Here is a 21,135-nt window from a genome sequence, read left to right as displayed (position 1 = left end):
CCACTTTTTGGCAGGATAGTAGTTTCCAAGTTCAGCCCAAAATACTTGCGTTAATGCCAAATGGCTGAAACTTACTTTCCGCCAAGTACGTACTTCTGAACATAGAGCTCGAAAATGGAGTCATAAGGGCAGCGGTAAGCAAATAGCAAAACAACGAAATGGTGGCACTGCCTGGGCACTTGATCTAATTTTTCCTAGCTCCACGATGGCAACGGCGATTTGGAGGGCCCCTGAAACGATTTTGCACAAAGTGCTGAATCGTCAGGGTAGGTCCTTCTGATCATTTAGTGACATTCAAGCATTCCGCGTAAAGCGCGTAATTTATTATAAGGTTTTAAAAATGTGCATCGCTACCAATCACAGCGACGCCACCCCGAGTTTTCAACCGTCCCGTCACCATCTACGTAGCAGGCGCACATGACGTCAGTCGAGCGAGCTATGCGATTGGTTGCCTACGTTGCGTTATCGATGATTTTTCCAACTTTATGGCAAACAAGTGTTCATAACAGTTGTAAACTTTATTGATTTGTTTATATATACAAAAAATCCACTGACGATTACGATACTCCCTAATGCGAAATTAGAGCGCAGCTATATACCTGTTTTCATTTCGCGACATATTGAGGTAAAGAATTTGAGAGAGACATGTAGAAGAGTCGCCAATCGTCGAAAATCCGATCTGCAGGTCAAGCACGTCGGCCTCTTTACATGACTCGTCGAAGGATCCAGTGTAATCGCTGGTGCCGCGTGGCTTCCAGAAAGTACGAGACAATTCGCGTCGCGCATACAATCAAATTACAAAACAATCGCAAACCATGACAATCGAAATAAGCGCGAACGAGACCAACCGAAGCAAACCAAACAAGCACGAGCAGAGGATAGTACGAAACGAACGGTCCGGCCGAGACCAGATACGAGTATGCATCGAGCGGTCGGGCGGGTCCGCATGACACCAGTTTCCCGCGTGCACGCCACTGAAGGGCTGCTCTCATTGGTCTCCGCCGTTGGCGGCTCGCGTCTTTCATCTCCCGCTCCACGTTCGCTTTGTCATCTTTCGCTGTGCTCGTTCGCTCGGTGACGCTGCCGACGCCACTGCCGCTCGCCGCAGGAACGGGCGCGTAAGAGCTGCGCTTTAAAAGTAACAGACAGACCAATACACAACAATTTATCACTACACTCGAGCACTTCCGGTACAGAGCAAGTGTCGTCAGCTTGTGTTACAACGTGCTCCATGTTGACGCGAGCTACACAGGCAGTGTTGGTCTCGAGGTTCTTTTTCGCGAAGACCATGAATCGCCCTTGCTGAGTTGTGGGCTGCAAATCTAGCGATTGGCGACATGTCAAGCTGCGACGTCGCGTCCTTCTGCGAGGCAACTGCGAGCAGAGTGGCTGCAGCGCATGGGACTGTCGCTATCTGATCGGCGCCAGGATCTATCTATATGTTTGCGGCTGTCCACTTCACGCCGGAGGATTAATACCACAATAGGAAGTTTTAGCGTGTCTGGTAGTCCAGTAAATGCTGGCGGACTGGGCATTTTGCCGGATGGGCGGGGGCGCCAACGTGAGCGTCCTGCACGGCGCAGCAACCTCGTGGCGCAGAGATCAAAGAGATAAACCCAAAATTAATATAGCAGTAAGCAAGTGTATTCTACTTTGCTGCCGATGTAAATTTTAGGTAGCAGAGTAATCGTGAACACGTTGGCTTTAAAAATAAGGTTTCGAATGTTTTACACTTGGTTACAGAAATATTAGCCCTGAGTTTTGCTGTTTGAGCTGTGCCACCAGGTGGCTGCAACGCGCACGCCGCTCATGTTTACGCCTTCATCCATCCGTCAAAACGTCCAGCTCGCCTGCGTTTACAGGAATACCGGACATGCTCGTCGCTGCAACAGAACGCTAGCAACATAGGCTGCTTGGATAGCGCTCGCTGGGGGGTCGTCGGCCAGGCGGCTGGCGGAGAGGTTAATGAGGCTTCGCGCGCTGGCTCCAAGACACCGGAAGTAGACGACACGACGTCACATATCGTGACGCAGAGCCAGTGAAGGCGGAGCTCAGCCCCGATCGCTCGGCGAACGAGTAGGTGAAATGCATGGATAGGAAGGAGGGTAAGTTGTAATCGTACACAGCTCTCTAATCTTACACGCTTCACTTAAATTGCGGCGCGAATGTTTACTATAGCTGTACTCTACGCGTCTGCAAAATTTGTCCCAATCGTTTCATGGACTCTTTAAACAAACCTATCGCTGGTGTATGTGGACACGCCATATTGCAATCGTACAGTGACACTCACAAAAAAAAAAAAATGCAGTCGACTTCCGTTAATTCGACCCTGTCGGGACCAACGAAAGTGGTCGAATTATCCAGCAGGTGAAATTACACAAGAGGCAAAAAAAAAAAAAAAACACCGCTCATTCATTTGGCAATATTTACCCCTTTCTAACAGGTCCGTGAATCAAACGCGCACCCATTTTATATCAATTCAAAGTAGAACGTAAAAATGACAACACAGCTCCTAAACAAAGCAAAAATCGGACGGACACCCGATCGTTTTAGCAAGGAGCACGCAGCACGCCTCCGAAAGTCGCAGTAATGATAAAAAACGAAACCAGCAATCTTTACCTTCACATCATAATGACCAGCCAAGTTCGAATGATTCGGCGATGGCTACTTTCACGATCGAAATAAATAAAGTTCGCTCGCACAGAAATGTATGGCCGCCGGCCGGAACCTTCAGTTCAAATCAAATTAGCCGGAGTCTAATTAACAGAAGTCTACTTATCTAGGGTCGTTTTTCAATAGATAGTGTCCATACCATAGCCCCGTTGCGGAGTATGCATATTGTGCAACGGGGCTCTTGACCATTCAAAGCAACATGTTGCTTTGAATGGTCAAAAGTCGCCCTCGACCCCAGTTTTCATGGAATTTAAGGAGGACATTTATTTTAAAGGAGCTTTCAGGGTCCTTCAATCTTTTTTTTTTTTCAAATTAAAAGGATTTCAAGGAGGTGTACGAACCCTGGACACCACGCTACTGTGCCGCCAAAACGTAAAGCCTAAACGTGCAACGAAAGTGACGGCATCGTGTAGGTAAATGCTGTGCTTAACTAAAGCGTATTGCAAGCTCACTAACTTGTACGATGTTTCTTGGCGGAGGCATTCCAAAGGAGCTTTCATTAGCATTATGTCGCAGTGGGAGCCTTTACACAAGCAGATAAGCGGAACATAAATGCGCCCACTAGAATAAAAGCCTTACCTACTAATACAAAAAAATAATCAGTCTGCTGGCGCCTCTAGACATTACATAAATAACGTACACGGATAGCTGGGCCCTCCTTAGGCACAGTGCATATGTCTTCAAACCCTTCATACCTGACTGCATATATTGTATGTCTCGACCGAGCTTAAAAAAATAAAACACCTTCCCCGGGTGTCGCACTGTGAACTTACGCTCTTACTTGGCTTGACCATGAGACGGCAGGAGAGACAGAAGAAAGCGGAAAGGCAGGGAGATTAACCAGAAAGGAAAGTCCTGGTTAACCTCCCTGCCTTTCCCCTTTCTTCTGTCCCTACCACCGTCTCATCGTCATGAGACGGTAAAGGCCCAACACCTTAACGACACGCTAAAGTGCTCGCTAGATGACGTACGTACAGCACATACCACGATCGATTAAGGAGCAGTCGGCGCACGGTGCGACTCGACGAGCGGATTCCGCAAATATGCGTACACGTACTGGCTGCATGAGCGATATAGAGGAGCAGTGGCTGTGGGCGCTTTCGATGCCATCTTACCTCGAAACAAGCCAGACAAGCCAAGACAGAAATTGGCACTCAGCATTCGATCGGACAGGAGCATACAGACATCGCCACCGTTCTTCGATTCCCCCTTTTGCCGAGGCGCACGTTTGAGGACGCAATGGAGTAGCGGTGGGTAGGTGGAGCCTCCGCCCGCAAACTGGGCTGGCCCAGCATGCGAGCATACAAAAGTGCTCTGAGATGACTCGAAGAAAGAATGTATAGCTGACCTTAATCTTACGTATAGCGAGTGAAGCGGCTGGGCACCGCTCACAGACGCCGCTTACAACGCGCACGCGAGCTCTCAGAGGACTTGGGGCTCATATTTAAAGGGACACTGAAGTCGAGCTAGACCGACACATCATTCGTATACAAGTCTATCATCGTTTTCTGCATGACTATATATGAATTTTTCAACTAGGACATTGCCGTCGAAGGTACCGCTGCTGCTTCTCAATTTTAACCGCCCGCGCCAAAGCGGAGGACCTGACGTCATCTCCACGTGACCGCCCTCTATGTCGTTATGTCTTTTATAGGCTTTATTTAGCTCTATATACGAAGCGTATTGCTTGGCGGGTGTAGGTGGTCAGCTCGTGTGAGCCACTCTGTGGCTCTACTTGGGTTCAAGTTGCCAGTTACGGTCACTTGAGCCTCCGCTGCCGGAGGCGGCAGGGTGGTGAAGTGCCTCACGTTGCCGCCTCGGCCGTTGTAAGCAGAGCAAAGCGATACCATTCCCACTGACCGGTGGCTGCCACTCTGTGAATCAGAGGTGCTGACGCCATGCATAAGAGGTACCACAGTCGACAAAAAATAGCGCCACTCCGATTTTTATTTTCGTCATTTTCTCGCTTACAAAAATTGTTTTAATTACGAATAAAGAATTCGTTACTACGGAAGCATATTCTTTCAATCTAGCTCGACTTGAAGGAATCCTGAAACGATTTTGACGATTTTGTACAAACGTACTGAGTCGTTAGGGTAGATCCTTCTGGTAATTAATTGACGCATCTAAGTTTTCCACGCGAAGCGCGTAATTTATTACAAGGTTTCAAAACTGTGCATTGCTACCGATTCGGAGCATGCATTGGCTGAGTTTTCAGGCGCCCCAGACCAGGTGACGCGAGGTGGCCATATGACTCCAGTAGGGCGAGCTATCCAATTGGCTGTCCAGGCCTCGTAATAGATAATTTTTCTAGCTTTATGGCGAACAAATATACTTCGTAATAGTTCTAATGTTATTTAATTTCTTTCTATAAAGAAGTAACAGAAAGAAAATGCACAAGGACAATTTATCACTACACTCAAGACTTCCGGCACATAGCGAGTGTAGTCTGCTTGTGTTACAACGTGCTCCGTGTTGACGAGAGCTCCGCGCAGTGTTGGTCTCGATCTTTCTTTTCGCCAGCGCCATTCTTCGCCCTTGTTACGTTGTGGGCTGCAAACGTAGCGACTAGGAATATGTAAAACTGCGACATCGCGTCCCTCTGCAAGGCAAGCAGACGAGCGGCGTGGCTGCCGCGCATCGGACTGTCGGTATCCGATCGACGCCAAGATTTGCGCGTTTGCGGCCGTCGCTTTACGCCGGAGGATTACTAAAACAATAGTGCCTCATGTGTCCGGTAATCGGGTAAGCGCAAGCGGACTGGGCCTGTGCGTTTAACGGCATGAGTGGAGGCGCAAACGTGAACTGTCTGCACGTTGCAGCCACCTTGTGGCACAGAGCTCAACCAAACACAGAACTAATATAGGAGTAACCAAGTGTATTCTGCTTTGCTGCTCGTGTAAATTTTTGGCAGGAGCGTAATCTTGAACGCGTTGTTTTTCTAGATAGAGTATTCTAGCGTGTCCGCTATTCCGGCAAACGGGGGTGATTCGGGCGGATTGCCGGATGGTCAGTGGCGTAAACGTGAGCGGTGCAGCCGCCTGATGGCGTAGAGCTTTGCCAGATAAACAGAGCTAAAATTGCAGTAACCTAACATATTCTGCTTCGCTGCTGGTGCAAATTTTCGACAGCGGCGTAATTGTGAACACGATTACGCCGCTGTCGAAAATTTACACCAGCAGCTAAGAAGAATATAGTAATTGGCTCTGTGCTTATGTGGTTGAGCTTTGCACCATCAGCTGGCACCACCAGTCTGGCCGCTCCCGTTTACGCCCCCGCTCATCCCGAAAACCTCCGGCGCTTGCCGGAATACCGGACGCACTAAAATTCTCTAATGTTTAAAATGTTTTACACTTGGTTAGAGAAATATTAGCTCTTTGTTTGAATGTTTAAGATCTGTCTGCGCCACCAGGTGGCTGGACTGTGCAGACTGGCCAGCCCGCTCATGTACGTCCAAGCCAAAGCTCCATCACAGCAATAGGGTTATAGTTTACGCCTCCACCCAACCGTCAAAACGCCCAGCTCGCCGCGGTTACCGAAATACTGGACTCGCTCGACGCTGCGACAGAATGCTCGCAACGCACGCTGCTTCGATAGCTCTCGCATGGGATCGACGGCCAGGCGGCTGGCGGAGAGGTTTCGCGCACTGGCTCAATGACAACCGGAAGTAATCGACACGACATCCCATCTTTTCGCAGAGCGAGTGAAGACGAAGCTTAGCCCCGATCACTCGGCGAACGAATTGAGGAGAAAATGCATGGCTATGGAGGAGGGTAACTTGTAATCGTCCGTAACTATCTCAACATGAGACGCTTCACACAAATTGTGGTGCGAATGATTTACTGCAGCTGTATAGCGTATGCGTCTGCAAAATTTGTCCGAACCGTTTCAGGACCCTTTAGTATTTGCCTTTAGCGTCCCTTTAAATGGACACTAAAGGTTACTATGAAGTCAAGTTAAAGTGATAAAGCAATGCTCTAGAACGTCTCTAGATCAAATCTCTAGATCGCGAACAGAGATTTAGTAACCACAAAATTGAGGTAAATGCATGACACAATTTGAGACCCCCCAGCGACATTCCGGTACTAGCCCGATGACGAAGGCACTCCTCATTATAATTTATGTCACTAGTACTCAACTACTCGTATTAAAAAATCATTTCACTAGGTTATAAGACGGAAGAAAATGCTACTTGTCTACTTCTGTTCGATACTGAGAAAAAATAACATTTTGACGTTACCCTTCAGTAGTATGGATGGTCGAAAGGTTTCGTTTTCGCTCAACTATGTGCCGCGCGCGCTTTGGAGTTTCAGTTGTTTCGTTATCGTGTCGTGCTATGCTGGTTCTGCTGGCTCGCGAAACTTGCATTTGGAACAAGCAGCGAGAATGCCACGTCCATGTGATGTCGTGGGATGCGCAAACGGTCCGCGGAACTTGGCCACGGGCAGTTGCAGCGGCGAATCCAACGTTACTTATCACTGTGCCAACGAGTGAACCTCTCCGTTCGAAGTGGATTAGTGCCGTACCTCTGCCACAGCACATTGGCAAAGAGTCGAAAATCGCATAGTGTGCTCGCTGAACTTTCGTCCGGAGGATTACGAGTTCAACGCCGACTTACTGAAGTCGTGTCGAGTGCCGTTCAAAGCAATGCTTTCCCGTAGCGCTGTTCCGTCAGTCTTGCCTGCATTCTCCGAAGCGCAAGAACAACTTCAGGTCGAAGACGGGGCGGTGAGTGCGGCATTTGGTTTTCACGAAGGAAAAGCTACAAATGTGCGAATATGTACAGCCATGACATACGGTTGCCGTCGTAGTAGTACGCAACGACGCCGGCAGCGCGAGCCCTCAGCAGCAGGTCACGTTCATCAGTGCTTAAATCGCTCAAGTCGAGCCCAGTATCGCGAGCCAACGTGTCGTTGTCAGGGTCGTCCATTGCAACGAGCGTCAAAGCTGGAGTCATAAAATAAAGAACCAGTTTATCGTCGCGCGCTTTCCCTTCCGCTAGCCACCATAGTTCCGCTTTCGCGTTGCTGTCGGCTCTGTCTTGGCTCCCTTTCTGGCCGCGCGTTTGAGTTTTGCGCAGAAAAGCCGTAGCGCCGTCCGCGGGAGCCGTTTTACTCACCAACGGCGCAACGTCACTGTGAGACCATGACGTCACCATTCCTCGATCGGAGGGCGGGCAATTTGAACTGCGCTAGAGGTACGCGAACGCTTCAGAGCGCATTTTCTTTTAAAATAACTCTTCTTCGCATGAAACAAGCGTTTCGAGGTTTCTGGGATGGTATTTCAACAGTCCACGCTGACTTAATATTAACCTTTAGTGTCCCTTTAAGAACAAAATGAAGCTTGCGCGAAGATTCGCGAAGGCAGAACCATTGTATCGGGTTTAAACGCTACCAATGCCGCTGAAACACCCTTTCACATCATTTCAGCTATGTTTAGCATCTGCGTGGGAAACGCAATGTTTAGATACTAAACTTCAGCTGCACGTGACTGAGAAAAGGTCAAATTAAGTAACTTTCGGATAGGACAGTACATACTCAGTTACGTGGCATCCCCTCGCCCACCCCCCATACCTCAACTAATACACAGAAATTCTAACGCTTATCTGCCCTTTATGTGAAACTACTTACCTTGATTTATGAAAGATACAAGTACAAAAGCTGAGGAGGCTGATGAATCTTCGAGAACATTTGTTCTATTTTTTTTTTCAGCGGCACACATTACTTTCCTAGGAGTTGCACGACTTTCGCACACAAGAGATACGCGGTAAAATAAAAAAAAAGAAACTAAATACGCATTATTCAGCAGATTGGCAATGCCGCAACAATAGCAAGCGCACGCCACGATTTCCACACGCAAAATCCGACAAATGCAGAAAGAACAGCGGCGTGGAAAAGCCGCGCAACATATACACAGCACGCGAAATAACACGCACTCTTTCACCACCCAGCGGGTTGTCTTTTCGGGGGGGGGGGGGGGGGGTAGAACCCTCCCCAGCTTATTACGCCCCATGAAAAAACGCCACAGCACCCAACCGTTTGGAGCCGGCTTTAAACAAGGTGCATCGCGCGCATTTGGCTCAGGATCGCGCGGAGCCTTACAGTGAAGGCGAAAAGTTGCGACCCAGGCATGAGCATACGTAGCAAAAGCACACTCACGCAAAGAATTAAAAGAGCGAAAAAAAAAAAACAGTGGGTGAAAGAGCGTATAGGAGCGCCGCGGATTCCCGAAACTCTCCCGATGTGAGCGCATTTATTCAGGCGGGTCAGGAAACAAAATTTGAAGCAGAGCCCTAACCGCGACCAGAGAGGCGTTAAAGCTGCACACCGCCGAGCCTCCGAGACACACCGCGAGAGGTTTTTTGCGGCGGCGACTCCCGAATGCGCATACACCCTGCACGAGAGCGGTAAGGCGACGACGTTGACCAATCGGAAAAAACCGGAGCCGACGAAGCGGCAGCCTCAATCTGCGCGACCACCGGCCTGAGAAATTAAACGCACCCGAGGGGAAGAAATTTCCTCCAAGCTCGGCACACGGAGGGCGGTCGGCGAAAAGCCGCCCGGGATAAGAAAGGAGGGAGAAAAAAAAAAGGCTCAGCCTGCAAAGCGCGTGAGCTCCCACAAACGAAGGCGGGAGGAGAAGAACGGTGGCGGCTATAGGAGGTTAGCAACCGCGCTAGAGCCTGCGGCTAGCACGCCCGAAAAAGCCCGAGCGGATGTGACACCAGAGCGGTGTGATCCGCTTCCAGAACGCCCCAGAGACGAATTCCGTGCAGCAGAGACGGAAAGTATATGACGCAGACACTGGAGGTGGGAAGTCTCTCGCCGCCAATCCTCTTATCGTCGCGGTCGGAAGGGACTGTTTGTGGTCGTTTTTAAACAGCGATGATAGAGAATTGTCAGCCCCCCGCCACGGCATGTATGCTTTGTTTGTTGCACTCACTGCGTTGGTATACCGGCCACCGCACCTTATTGCTTTCGGGTCACCCCATTCTATAGGCTCGTGAAACTACCGCCTCCAATATGTAAAATACCTGAGTGCATGTTCAGCAAGATCTCAGCACGAAACAAAAAAAAAAAAAAAAAAACAAGGAAGAGAAAAGGAAATAAAGAACATTTTAGTTCCAGCAGCGACAGATCTCGACAGCCATCGGTGAAAAAACAGCGCGAAATAAAAACGGGCAAGGGAGGAACACAGGTCGAGCACTGCTGTGTTCTTTCCTTGGCTGCTATCCGGTTTTTCAAGAGACACGGGCTCTGCGAGGGTATAGCGCGCCAGGTTTTTTAAGCATTTCTGTCCACTACATGCAACAGTGACGCATGCGTCAGCTTTCTTCCTATCGCTCTAACTGACAAAGAGCTTAGATATCTCCGCCACTATTCTGATAGCGCATTTTAGTTTCATTATTACGAGTTCACATTTAATCACTTGACGCATGCGCGGTTGGAAGAGCATGATAATTTCCCCTTCCCACAAACCCCTTTTCAAACGTATATTTGTGTATAAGCACAATAAACCCAAGTAGTTGGTCAGCGCTTGTCCTGCGTTCCTCCCTCGTCCGTGTTTATTTCGCGCTCTTTTTTCACCTGTGGATTCGTACCAACTAGCTCGCATTTATACCATTTGAAGTTTTCCTGGCAGGATCAGAGCCGTGCAAATTACTTCGTGCTCCGTGACATTGTGCATGTAAGTTGGAACATAAAGATCCAGGTGACGCACGATAACAGCCCTACGTGGGAAGGCTCCCACAAAAAAAGAAAAAAAAAACGGACTGGCTGTTCGTAATTGTATTGCTGCGTTCTTCTGCAAGGTGGGAGGGAGTAGCTGGATACTTTGAGAGTCAGTAGCCAGACGGACACCACTACAGAATGTTTTACGGGCTTGTCGTGACACTTGTCCCAACTCTTGTCACGCTACTCTTGCGGAATCGTGTCGTCTGTTCGCAACGGACAGCTAATCTCCTAGAGATTTTGATTATTCCTTGGAAAAACGACAAAAGCACGCGAAATGCTCCAAACGACGTTTAGCGAGGGCGTACTTAGCCGTACACGAGTCCTTGAGTAGATTCGGCGGTTACAAGAGTAGAAATCATCGTTAAATACGTGTTCATTTCGGTCGACCTTCAATCAATCACACTTACGAGATTGTCGAAAAGGTTCGACAAAAAGTTAACGAGTCGTCGCTACACAATTGGCAAGGCTTCATAAGCTGCTGGCGTGAGCTGGGAGCTCTTGTGAGTGGATTTTGAGTGTGTGCTTGGGCATAAGACGCGTTGCCGCGAAGTCTGTTCCCTGCCGGCTCCCAGAGGACAAAAAACAAAACAAAGAACATTTGTTTGATTTTGTGCCAGGGTCTGAAAAATCGCATTGAAATTGACACCAACCTTCTTTCTAAGATTAGTCCGGGCGACTAAAGTTAGTGCTGTGGGGTATGACCCTGAAACTGAACATGTTTCTAGCCATTTGAAGACGCCTTCAAATGGCCCGAAACGTTCTGGCTACGAAAACGCCTTCAAAAAGAAAGAAAGAACGCGACAAGTGCGCGCACGTGAAGATGATGATTATAGCCCCTTTTTCTATTCTTCTTCGGCGTTTGTGGAATTGAGCAGCGGGAATTCGTTCCTCCAGGGCAGAATGTAAATCAGCGATTTTACTTGGTATTGAGGCGATTAAGAGAGAATGTACGATGAAAACGCGCCAAATTGTGGAATGCTGGCGATTCCTTTATCCTTCACGTCAGCGCCCTGGCTCACACTGCTTTGTCTCTGACGTGGTATATAGCCTTGCAGACATGGGCCGGCGTTTCCAAGCCACCCTATTCATCGTGTCGAGCTCCCTGCGATTTTTTCCCTTCATTTCTAAAGAGAAAATTAAACGAAGATAGACTTTCCACTGTGCACAAAGTAAAGACAGCTTCACGGGGGCCACTCAATGGCATTAAGCTTGAGGAGCTCCAGAGTTAAGGATGATAAAATCGATAAACGATTAATCAATTATTCCATTAAGAGTATCCAGCAAAACGATCAATCTTCATCGATGTCAACCTTTCATATAATCGGCCATTTGATTAATCGTTTTCGAGAGTTTGACAGGAGTGGCGCGAAAATTTTGAAATCGCATTAAAATGGCGGTGCACGAGCAGTGGCCGTGCGGCTGTGGTAGAGCGACTGTCGACTGTTTTTCCGAGCGATAGGCCGCGCCTCGCGCGTCCCCCCTCTTCCCCAACACCGCGCACGCCACCACGGCGCCCGAAGCCGGGCTCTTGAAATGCCCTCGCAATTCAAGGCATAAAATACTGACAACTCAGTCGTTGATCGTCGTGTCACTCCCAGTCCACCAAACACGTGGCACAACCGGCTGGAAGCATGTATGCTGACGTAGCAATGGAGTTCACGCCAATTCCAGCAATTCTATAGCTTCCGAGCGTCCATTCTCGCATGCTGCAGTTTTGTGGCCATTCAAAGAAGGCGTCGGTTTCACCCGAACATCCCAGCCAGTTGACATGCCTTGGTTCTGTAGAAAAGAGCATGGGGCTTAAAATCCTAAACCAGTAATTTTCTTTTCCCCTGTGCATACTGCAATTTCTTGCATAGTTTAGTTGGACTTCACCCTTTACTTTTTCTATTTTTCTTATTTCTCATTTAAGCGAATTCTATAAGGATTCACTGGTGCCATGTATCTTGTTTAAGTCTGCTCTAAGTGCCATTCTATAAGATCTACCGTTGATCTTTTCGAAGGCCACTAGTGCCAACTCTATTTAGTTTTTAACAAATTCTTGATCAAACTTTACACGCTCGTATTTCTAACTTGCTTCCACCTCTTAAATATTAAAATGAGGTCCTACAAAAGTAGAGTGTGTTTCAACCTTTTTGAAGGACCCGGCTTCCTATGGTGGTCATCGGAATAAACGCGCAAATACTGTCAAGTTTGCATAAGCAACGGCTACACCAAAAAATATTGTAGCTTTCAGTATAGCCCTTGCACAGCGTGGTCCAACGTTCGCATGTGCAGAACGCAATTAAGAGCTCTGCCGGTTACACGCAGTCTGCACCAATATGAAAGGGCACCCTTAATCTATACGTTCAAACAGCGATTCTTGCAAGTGTGTCATTCTCTCACTCACTGCTACTTGATGCACAGTAGGCACCATCGCTTACTAACCACCACACAGTACAGTAAGCACAGTAAGCACCATCGCTTACTAACCACCACAGTAACCACTACCACCACCACCAAAAGGAAGCACCATCGGAGGGACTTCTTCATTTCAACGCAGAAACAAACAAAGAAGCGATAACATCCGACTTTAAAACGAAAACCTGGTGTTCGCTTTCACGTGCACCACGTGTACGTACGCTAACTTTTTGGATTCGGCGTTGCGGACCTTGCGTGGCTTTCCGAGCCCGGGCCGCTCGCTTCAATTCGAGTTCGCCTTCACAATTACTACTTGCCCTCGCGACAGCAAGAGATAAATGCTAAAATCAGCTTTAATTTGGCTCGCCTTTCACTTTGATGACGAGGTCCTAGGAAAATTTTCGCCGTTGTTATTAAGATTAGCTGTCCCTTTCGATGTTCCTACGCCTAACAAAATACGCCATCATTGCTGCGAAAGTGCTTTGATTTCTGTCGACCAGTTAGCGCCCCAGTATTTAGCGTTGGCCGTGCGTTGGCCATGTGGAGCACTCTGAAAAAATCTTACGTGTGCGTAGCGGGGCCGTGAAGCTGTTGCGCGTGCGTCGTAGTCTGCCTACGCTGCACCGTCAGGGAGGGGGGGGGGGTGACGTGCAGAGCAACGAGACTCGGTCCTCTTTGAGCGAAGAGCTCTTACGTTGGTGCAGAACAGAATCCCGCCGCTAGAGCTAAAACTAAATTGTACACAGGCAAGGTCAGCATGGAGGCTTCTTTCTGAATTTTCTAAAGTTGAAAATTAGGCGAGAGGATATGGTATACTTGCTAGTGGTAAGCGTAATAATCACGTAACAAAATAAGATGAACACACACACAGAGCGCATGTTCATATGTTCTTTCAGAATATTTGACTGAGAACTTAAGGACCCCAATGGTTACGTGAAGGTTAAGACAAAATGTAAGGAGGGTAAATAAGACTATTTACGCGTTTATTACTATTAAATACGTAAGCACTTTATGCCTACCCTACGAAGAAAACCATCCGCCCGTCACGTAAGACGATAGCTTTCGAGATACGGCCCGCAGCAGCGAGCGAATGCGCCTACGTGCTGCCTCTCGATCCAACGCGAACTAAGCGACAAGAACACAGCGCACACGAAGCTATCAGGACTCTACAACATCGCAGATCGCGTTCAAGATGGGGCCCGCGCGGCTGCACTATACGCAGCCGCGCCGAAGTACTGTTGATCACGGTTGATAATGGTACGACGCAGATGTATAAGGCGCTCAAGAGCGATAACGGCTTATAATGATCGGAACGACATCAGCGCACCTGGCACCGCCACCTGCAGTAGTTTGCTCGCGTCAAGGCACCTTGCGCCGCCGTCCGCAGTAGTTCGTGTCGCCGCAGCGCTGTCGTTTATACTAATCGGACCAAGTTTCATGAAATTGACGACACCGGGCTGCGCGGAGATGAGCAAGTGGCACAACGTTTACGCATACTTAGACAACTCCCAGAGGAGTTTCTTCGTTATTACTTTATTACTTACTTTATTTAGCCGCAATTAACAGTGACTACCTCTGCTGTTCGCCAGAAGCTACCTGGTTTGGTTATTATAGCTTCAAGGCTTTACTGCAAAAGCTATCCGCATAATTCGATACGGCGCCCGTGGAGTGATACGCCCGAAACATTTTTGAACGGGCAACTGCTGCAGGGTCAGAATACCGCATAGCGCAAAGTAGTTTTCGGTCCTAACAAAACACGCAAACGCGGCCGCATGTAGTACATAAAAAATAATAAAACGAAAAACATATTACACAGGCAAAAAAGAAAAATGCTCGCGGACACTGTGTGTCCGGCACATATAACACAGGTCGTCACAGCTTCCAAATCCAGACTTTCGAACAGCTTTTGAAAAGTAACTCGGTAGCGCGCACGCGAAAATAACGCATGCGGCAGCACAGCACAAAACCAAAGCATTGACTGCAATATACTGCACCACCGTCGACAGTGTCGTGCGCACTAAAAGTAAACACAAGTGGTCGCGCAGGAGACCAGGCGCCGCAACCACGGTGCGAGGTGCTGACTGCATCGCACGGCCATGCAAAAGCAGAATGCTTAAAGAGTCACTAATGGGGCGACGCTGAATCAGTTCGCACATGGTAAAGCATTCGTTCAAAACTATTCTCATTCACTTGGCAGAAAATGGTTGATTACTATACTTTATTTATATATTTATAAGATTACTAATTTAATACCCACATGGCTCAAAATGTCGACGTACTATGCTCTTTTGTTTATTCAAAAATATATTTTATTGCGTGGGCAACCACTTCATATAGAAACTTAAGTAGGTTGCTTGCTCTGCAAAAAAAGCCCTTAGAGCCATTGACGGTTATTATGGCAGATCACGGGATTTGCCTAGAAACCTTATTCAGGAAATATACTATTCTATCTGCACATCAAATTTATTATTATCGTCTACTGCAATATATTCGCCAAAGCAAACTTTATGCCCGACGGGCCTGCCGTAATGTGTCATCTGAGAACACGTGGATAATTAATACCCATCACACGAACTAACTACAGGAAACAAATTAATCTTTCAGGTACCATTTGTCATCAACCAAACTACACTGGATGTGGAATTCTCGACTTCAGCAAAGGTGTTTAAAAAGAATGTCAAGCACTATACTTGAATGAATATCTTATATAGTTGTACTCGCTGTAGGACAAGTTATTGTCTTGTGATCCTTCCTATGTATAAATATTCAGTTATTGTTTTGATGCATCGTGACAGTTGTTTTCTATGTACATAACCAATGCATCTTCTGTTATTTTATATGAAGTTGTGTATTTGATTTTCCCACGTATTTTGTTATACGTGCGCTGGATGTGGTGTGCTGCTGCCTGTAACAGGGAGCCAAGGCCCAGTCAGGCCTACTGCCTTGTCTTACCATTTCGTTTGAAAGAAATAAACACCAAGACAAATGAAATCAAATAGTGAAGGAAAAAAACGCCAAATTTTCGTTTCTTGGACCCCACGGCGAAGCCTCTGTGCCACACAGTGTGACGTCGCGAATTTCAAGTTTCCCTAGTTGGGTCACTTTGTCGCCGGCAACGTTCCCGAAATTCGGTAGCTTGAGCTCTTTGTTCATTTGAAATCCAGCATAGTTTTCCGTCTTTACCAACATTCAAATAACCACAACCGAGCCGACGCCGTCAAAATCCATGAAGCCACACTGAGCCGGTGCGGTAACCTCAGAACTCCACCAATTTTACGTTTTGGCGTCTTTTCTGGCTTAATCCTCTAACGGTAACAACGGACGCTTTGCTGTATCAGACGCGCAATTTACTAATACAACGTAACTTGATTATCTTCAGCGTATCCAAGTTCTGCAAGACTGCGTCGAAGTACATGCTTCGACGTCACAGTCATGTTCTATTTGCTGTTACGAACACACTAGGTTGATTCGATTCGTCCTGCATTTTGTTAAGTAGTTTACTGATGTTCAGTGCCAGTTCCGTGCTCGTGCAGAACAGGCCCGGCACTTCCTGCCCAGCATGCATGAAATGCTGCGAGCTCGTTCTGCCCCGAAGCCTGCACCAAGTGAAACGAATGGCGACGTGCAGACGACGCCATGTTACACTGGTGAAACGAATAGTGAGGTGCAGCACCCTTTGAACTAGTTCACGAAGTGCAGGCGAATCGAATAGACCTAATACTACTTCTACGTGCTGCGATCGGCAGCCTATGCTGTAACGCACGACTTCAACAGTGCAGGAGATGGCGTACGCGGAGGGAGCGGCGCGCAGCGCCGAACGTTCTCGAGTGAAGGGTGCGTGACTTACCTTTTGACGACCGGCGTGCTCGGTCCGGTAACGTTGGCACCATTGTGCGGTACCAGCACTGCAAGGACAAGAAAGGCACCCCGGTCAGTTTCATGAGAGCTGTGAACACCTTGTTACGTTTTTTTCCCCTCCTCGTTCCAATGTAAAACGCAGCAGAGATACTGTCAAAAAGACTTCTAGGAACACTTTGCGAACCCATAATCGTCATCACCATCACCAGCCTATATTTATGCGCACTGCAGGATGAAGGACTCTCAGCGATATCCAGTTTTGCCGGTCTTGCATCAGCCATTCTCACACGAATATTTCCCACGCATGTTTATCGCAATATTTCATTGAAACTCTCGCAAAATCAAATTTGCTCAAGAACCGAAGTAGCAATTCGTGCGTGAGGAAATCGCTTTTGTCTTATTTTTTTTTCAGCGGAAAGCTTGCGTAACAGTCAAGTATTTTCTTTCCTCGTACGTGCTGGGTTCGCATCCATAAATATCTCACAAACACGACCCCCCCCTCCTCCCTCCCCGCCATTTCCCTTCATCTTCATCGTAACATACCAAACACAAGCTCTTCGCTGGCGTAGCGCGGCGAGGCTGCATATTCAGTTCATACAACTGAATCTGGCACTAGCAGAGAACGCCTCGAATACCGCTCGCGTTACAGCGAAGCAAAGCGAACACCGTAACATCTCTGCACAGCTAGTGACGGACTTGTTTGTGTGGCCGCACAATGACAGCACAGATGAGAATCCACAAAGCGAGCCACTTTGGGCGAAAACTGACGGTTGAGAAAGTTGGAGAAAGCGAGCCCGCCCTCCCCCTTCACCCCTCTGCGCCAGATGCCCAACGGGCTTATTCAAGACGAGCGTTCCAAACCAATGACTTCCGAGATGCACACACGCGCACGCACCGAAAGACAACTTATCAGGCTGCCCGAAGTGAACTGCATTCACGGCTAAACAATGACTGGAGACCGATGATAAAAATTTGCAGGGTAAAGACAACAACAGCAATGGGAAAAAAGAAAACGCGATTCCCCCCCCCCCTCAAGAAGTAGAAGAAAAAGTATTGTTTCATCGGTATACAAAAAAACAAACAAAGGAAGACGTCTTAAAATCCCACCGTACCTTTTTTGGCTTGCATTTTCTTCTAGGACAAAATAACAATCCTGATCGCTTCAATCACTCGCGAGACAATGAAGGGAGAAAAACAAGAACCTCGCGGCGGGAGAGGAAGGTCCTGGCGCCGCGAGGTTCCAGCGGCTGCGCCGAGAGAAAAACCAGGAGGAAAAAAAAAAAAAAATCCTCGAAAGGCAGTAAACTGAAGGGGAAGAAGAAACGAGACGAGACGGGGGCATCCGTACACGGGCAGCCGCGCGTATACACAGGTTATTAATAGCGCCCGAATTACGCGTGACTCCAAGGAACCATTTCTCAACGAGTTCAGGCGCGCGCAATCCACAGCGTCAGGCCAACAACCCACGACCAGCGCAAACAAGCCCTTCGTTTCGCTGGAGGCCTGTGATTTTTTTTTTTCTTTTCCACTCTCGTTTTCCTCTTCTCTCAGCGGTTGTGTCGCTGTTTTTCGCCCAAGAAGTTGGACGCGCGTCGCGGAATCCGCAGCTAACGGTCATCAAAGGAGGCCCGCCGTGAGCCAAGCTGCGCGCGGAGAACGACGTTGCCACCGCGTGCAGTGCACAAGAACAGCACGACGCGCGCTGTTCGCACATTATGCGAAGGCAAGGACGAGTATCGGCGCCTATGCGTGAATGTCGTATCACCCGGCAGCCACCTTAAGCGATGACCGCGCGCGCGTTTGGACTATCTAGTATGGCCCGAAAAGTGTAGAGACATGTCGTGACGTGCACACGCGGCTGTTACTACCGCCGGACGGTCTTCGCTGTTGATCCTTACTGCACGGCATGCGCTATCTGCGCAAAGAACTACAGGACGACTAACTATTGCTATAGGTGGCAGCTGCGACATTCAGTAAGCCCTGGCTCTTCTCGAAAATTGTTCCGACGACTGCACCGCGTCGTGCGGGCACTCGAAAGTGATGTAAGCGCGAGACGCCACATGCTAATGCGAGAGAAGGACGTCGCAGAAAAATGAAGCGCAGCGCGTCTATGTGTACAACCCACCGACAGTGACAAAACGCAGCAGATGCAACTTGGCTAAGCACCAGAAACCAAAGCGGGGACTCGGGAAAGGACGTCTTCAAACAAAAACATTCGTTTACACGACACACACTAAATTTATACGAATGCAGTGAGTCCTAAAGTTATACATCTAAGCTATGAAGGACTCTGCCGCGCGAGGTGAAATGTCAAGTGTGCAGTCAGTCCCGTATAGAAATTAGTTTTCACGGGCCAAGCACCTAGTTTATAGTACAACATATACATTCCAGCTACTGCGCTAAAAAACCACGTGGCACGCAAATTAGTTAAAAAGAAAGAAAGTTACACCCCCCCCCCCCCCGCCTCTACCCACCACAGCTCAGTTCGCTGATCAGCGAGGCACACTAGCCACATGTGACAACGTATAATTTCAATATTCAAAAGCTACACCAACTGGAATGCAGGAGCCCTTTGTCTACACGAGACGCCATGCTTTTATTTTAGCTTTCATTTCTCTCTCTCTCTCTCTCTTTGCGACAGCGCGTTAGGTGAAGAAACCGTCGGTGACAAAAGCAAGCTCAGCTTAAACCTGCGCCAGTGATTGTGATTTCCAAGATAAAGAGTAAGCTAATCGTGAGATCGACCATGCAGTGCCGGGCTTTCGTATCACGGGTGCCATTTGCCTTCTCCGTTTAGTCGAATGTACAGATTTACCAGCGCATGTCATCACTAAAACTAACATATCTGTCGGTGTATGCTGCATTAAGTGTCAAATTGAGACACTCAATTTAAACACAGCGTGTTTAACTGACGGAAACGACTGAGAAACGACCAAATCAGCGACCGAACATTGCTCCACACTGCGTCAGGCACCGAACTGCAGCCAGCGGCTGGCTCGCGAAATAACGAGGCGGCTTCTATGGTTCAACGTAAAGAGAAGTAATGTCAAGCGATACTGGCAGACGACCAGTGAACGGGTGTAATGAAGACGGCACCTTGAAGGAAATTTATGTCGGACCAACAGGAGGAGTGGTATTATTCAGTAACGCAAGAAAAACAATGACCGCTGTAGTGTCCCTATACATTTAAGGAGCATTTCGTAGAAGCTGCGCTCGGGACCCTAAGTAAATAAAAAGATAATTACAAATTAAAGAAAAAAGAATCCCAAGACCGCTCCTTAACATTATCTGGTTCACCCTCGCGTGTGCTGAGCCTGAGACCGCAGGGCATGGAACGTAATCATTAGGTGCGCACGGCGTTAGTATAAAAATCGCGGCCAGTGCTGCGTACAAGAATAGACACAGCCTGCCCCATCGACAGCTTGTTTCTTGCACAATGCACGAACTAAAAATACTACAAAAAACGACGGTGTGATGAGAGAAGAAGCAAGCAAAGGAGGCATTACACAACGCTGTTCTCCAAACCAAATGGATGGCGTGGGCGCGATATGCTCGCCTGGCCGTTCGTCTTCGCAAGAGCACCGAGGAGAAGAAGAGGGGCGGCCGCAGCGAGTCTCTCTCTGCTCGGAACCTCGCGAAGCAAACAATGCGTCGGAACCCGGCCACAACTCGTGTTTGTTGCGGCGCGTCCAGCACGGGTCCTTGAAGGAGAGAGACCCATGGCTCGTTAGCTCGGCAGCCACTTAGCCAAACAACGGAGGCAGCCCCTCTTCTCCGCGGGATAGGGAAATCACTCGCGGCGTGTACGCCCTGCATTGCTGGATGCTCGTCCTTTTCCGCTATTGCACTGTGCTGTTCGTGCGTCGGCCTCCGAAGCGCGCTTTGCCCTTTAACGCCGGGCCGCTTTCTCTCGAGAGTTTGTTCAATTAGCATCGGCTGTGGTCCCTCGACTGCACACTAACGACCGCGGTTGGGAAAAAGAGAGCATTAAAAGCGACAGAGAGAAAGGAAATCAAGAGCAGCAGCTGGACAGAAGATTCGGAACAAGAAGGGAGGGAAGAAGCGGGAGACTACAAGCGCGCAGTCAAGCGGAAAGTGAACTGACGAGTGCTACGTGCGGTGGCGCATCTCTGCTCGCTGCAAAACACGGCAGCGAGCAACAAAGCGGCGCACACCAAAAGGTGACAGGCGTCGGAGCACAACTTCGGTGCCTCAACTTTAAAGGGCCCCTGAAACGGTTCGGACAAATTTTGTAGAGGCGTAGGGTACAGCTAAAGTTAATCATTCGCACCACAATTTGTGTGAAAATTCTCATATTAAGAGAGCTATGGACGATTACAAGTTACCCTCCTCCATCGTCACGCATTTTCTCAATTTGTTTGCCAAGTGATCGGGGCTAAGCTCCGCCTTCAATGGCTCTGCGTCATGATGGCACGTCGTGCCGTGGACTTCCGGTTATCTAAGAGCGAGC

The 21,135-nt window shown here is 48.4% G+C and overlaps 1 protein-coding gene across 1 annotated transcript in view; it reads right to left on the bottom strand.

Annotated features, from left to right (window-relative positions):
• Positions 1-21,135, bottom strand: part of LOC142578563 (maternal embryonic leucine zipper kinase-like) — a 164,955-nt gene that overhangs the window by 68,811 nt on the left and 75,009 nt on the right. Inside the window, exon 12 of the mRNA XM_075687946.1 lies at positions 16,654-16,711. Coding sequence (XP_075544061.1) covers positions 16,654-16,711 — 58 coding nt within the window. The remainder of the gene's footprint in view (positions 1-16,653; positions 16,712-21,135) is intronic.

The sequence above is a fragment of the Dermacentor variabilis genome, chromosome 1 (genome assembly GCF_050947875.1).
Source record: "Dermacentor variabilis isolate Ectoservices chromosome 1, ASM5094787v1, whole genome shotgun sequence".
NCBI lineage: Eukaryota > Metazoa > Arthropoda > Arachnida > Ixodida > Ixodidae > Dermacentor > Dermacentor variabilis.
Note: the sequence above shows the minus strand (reverse complement) of the source record. Positions and strands in the feature narration are given on the sequence as shown.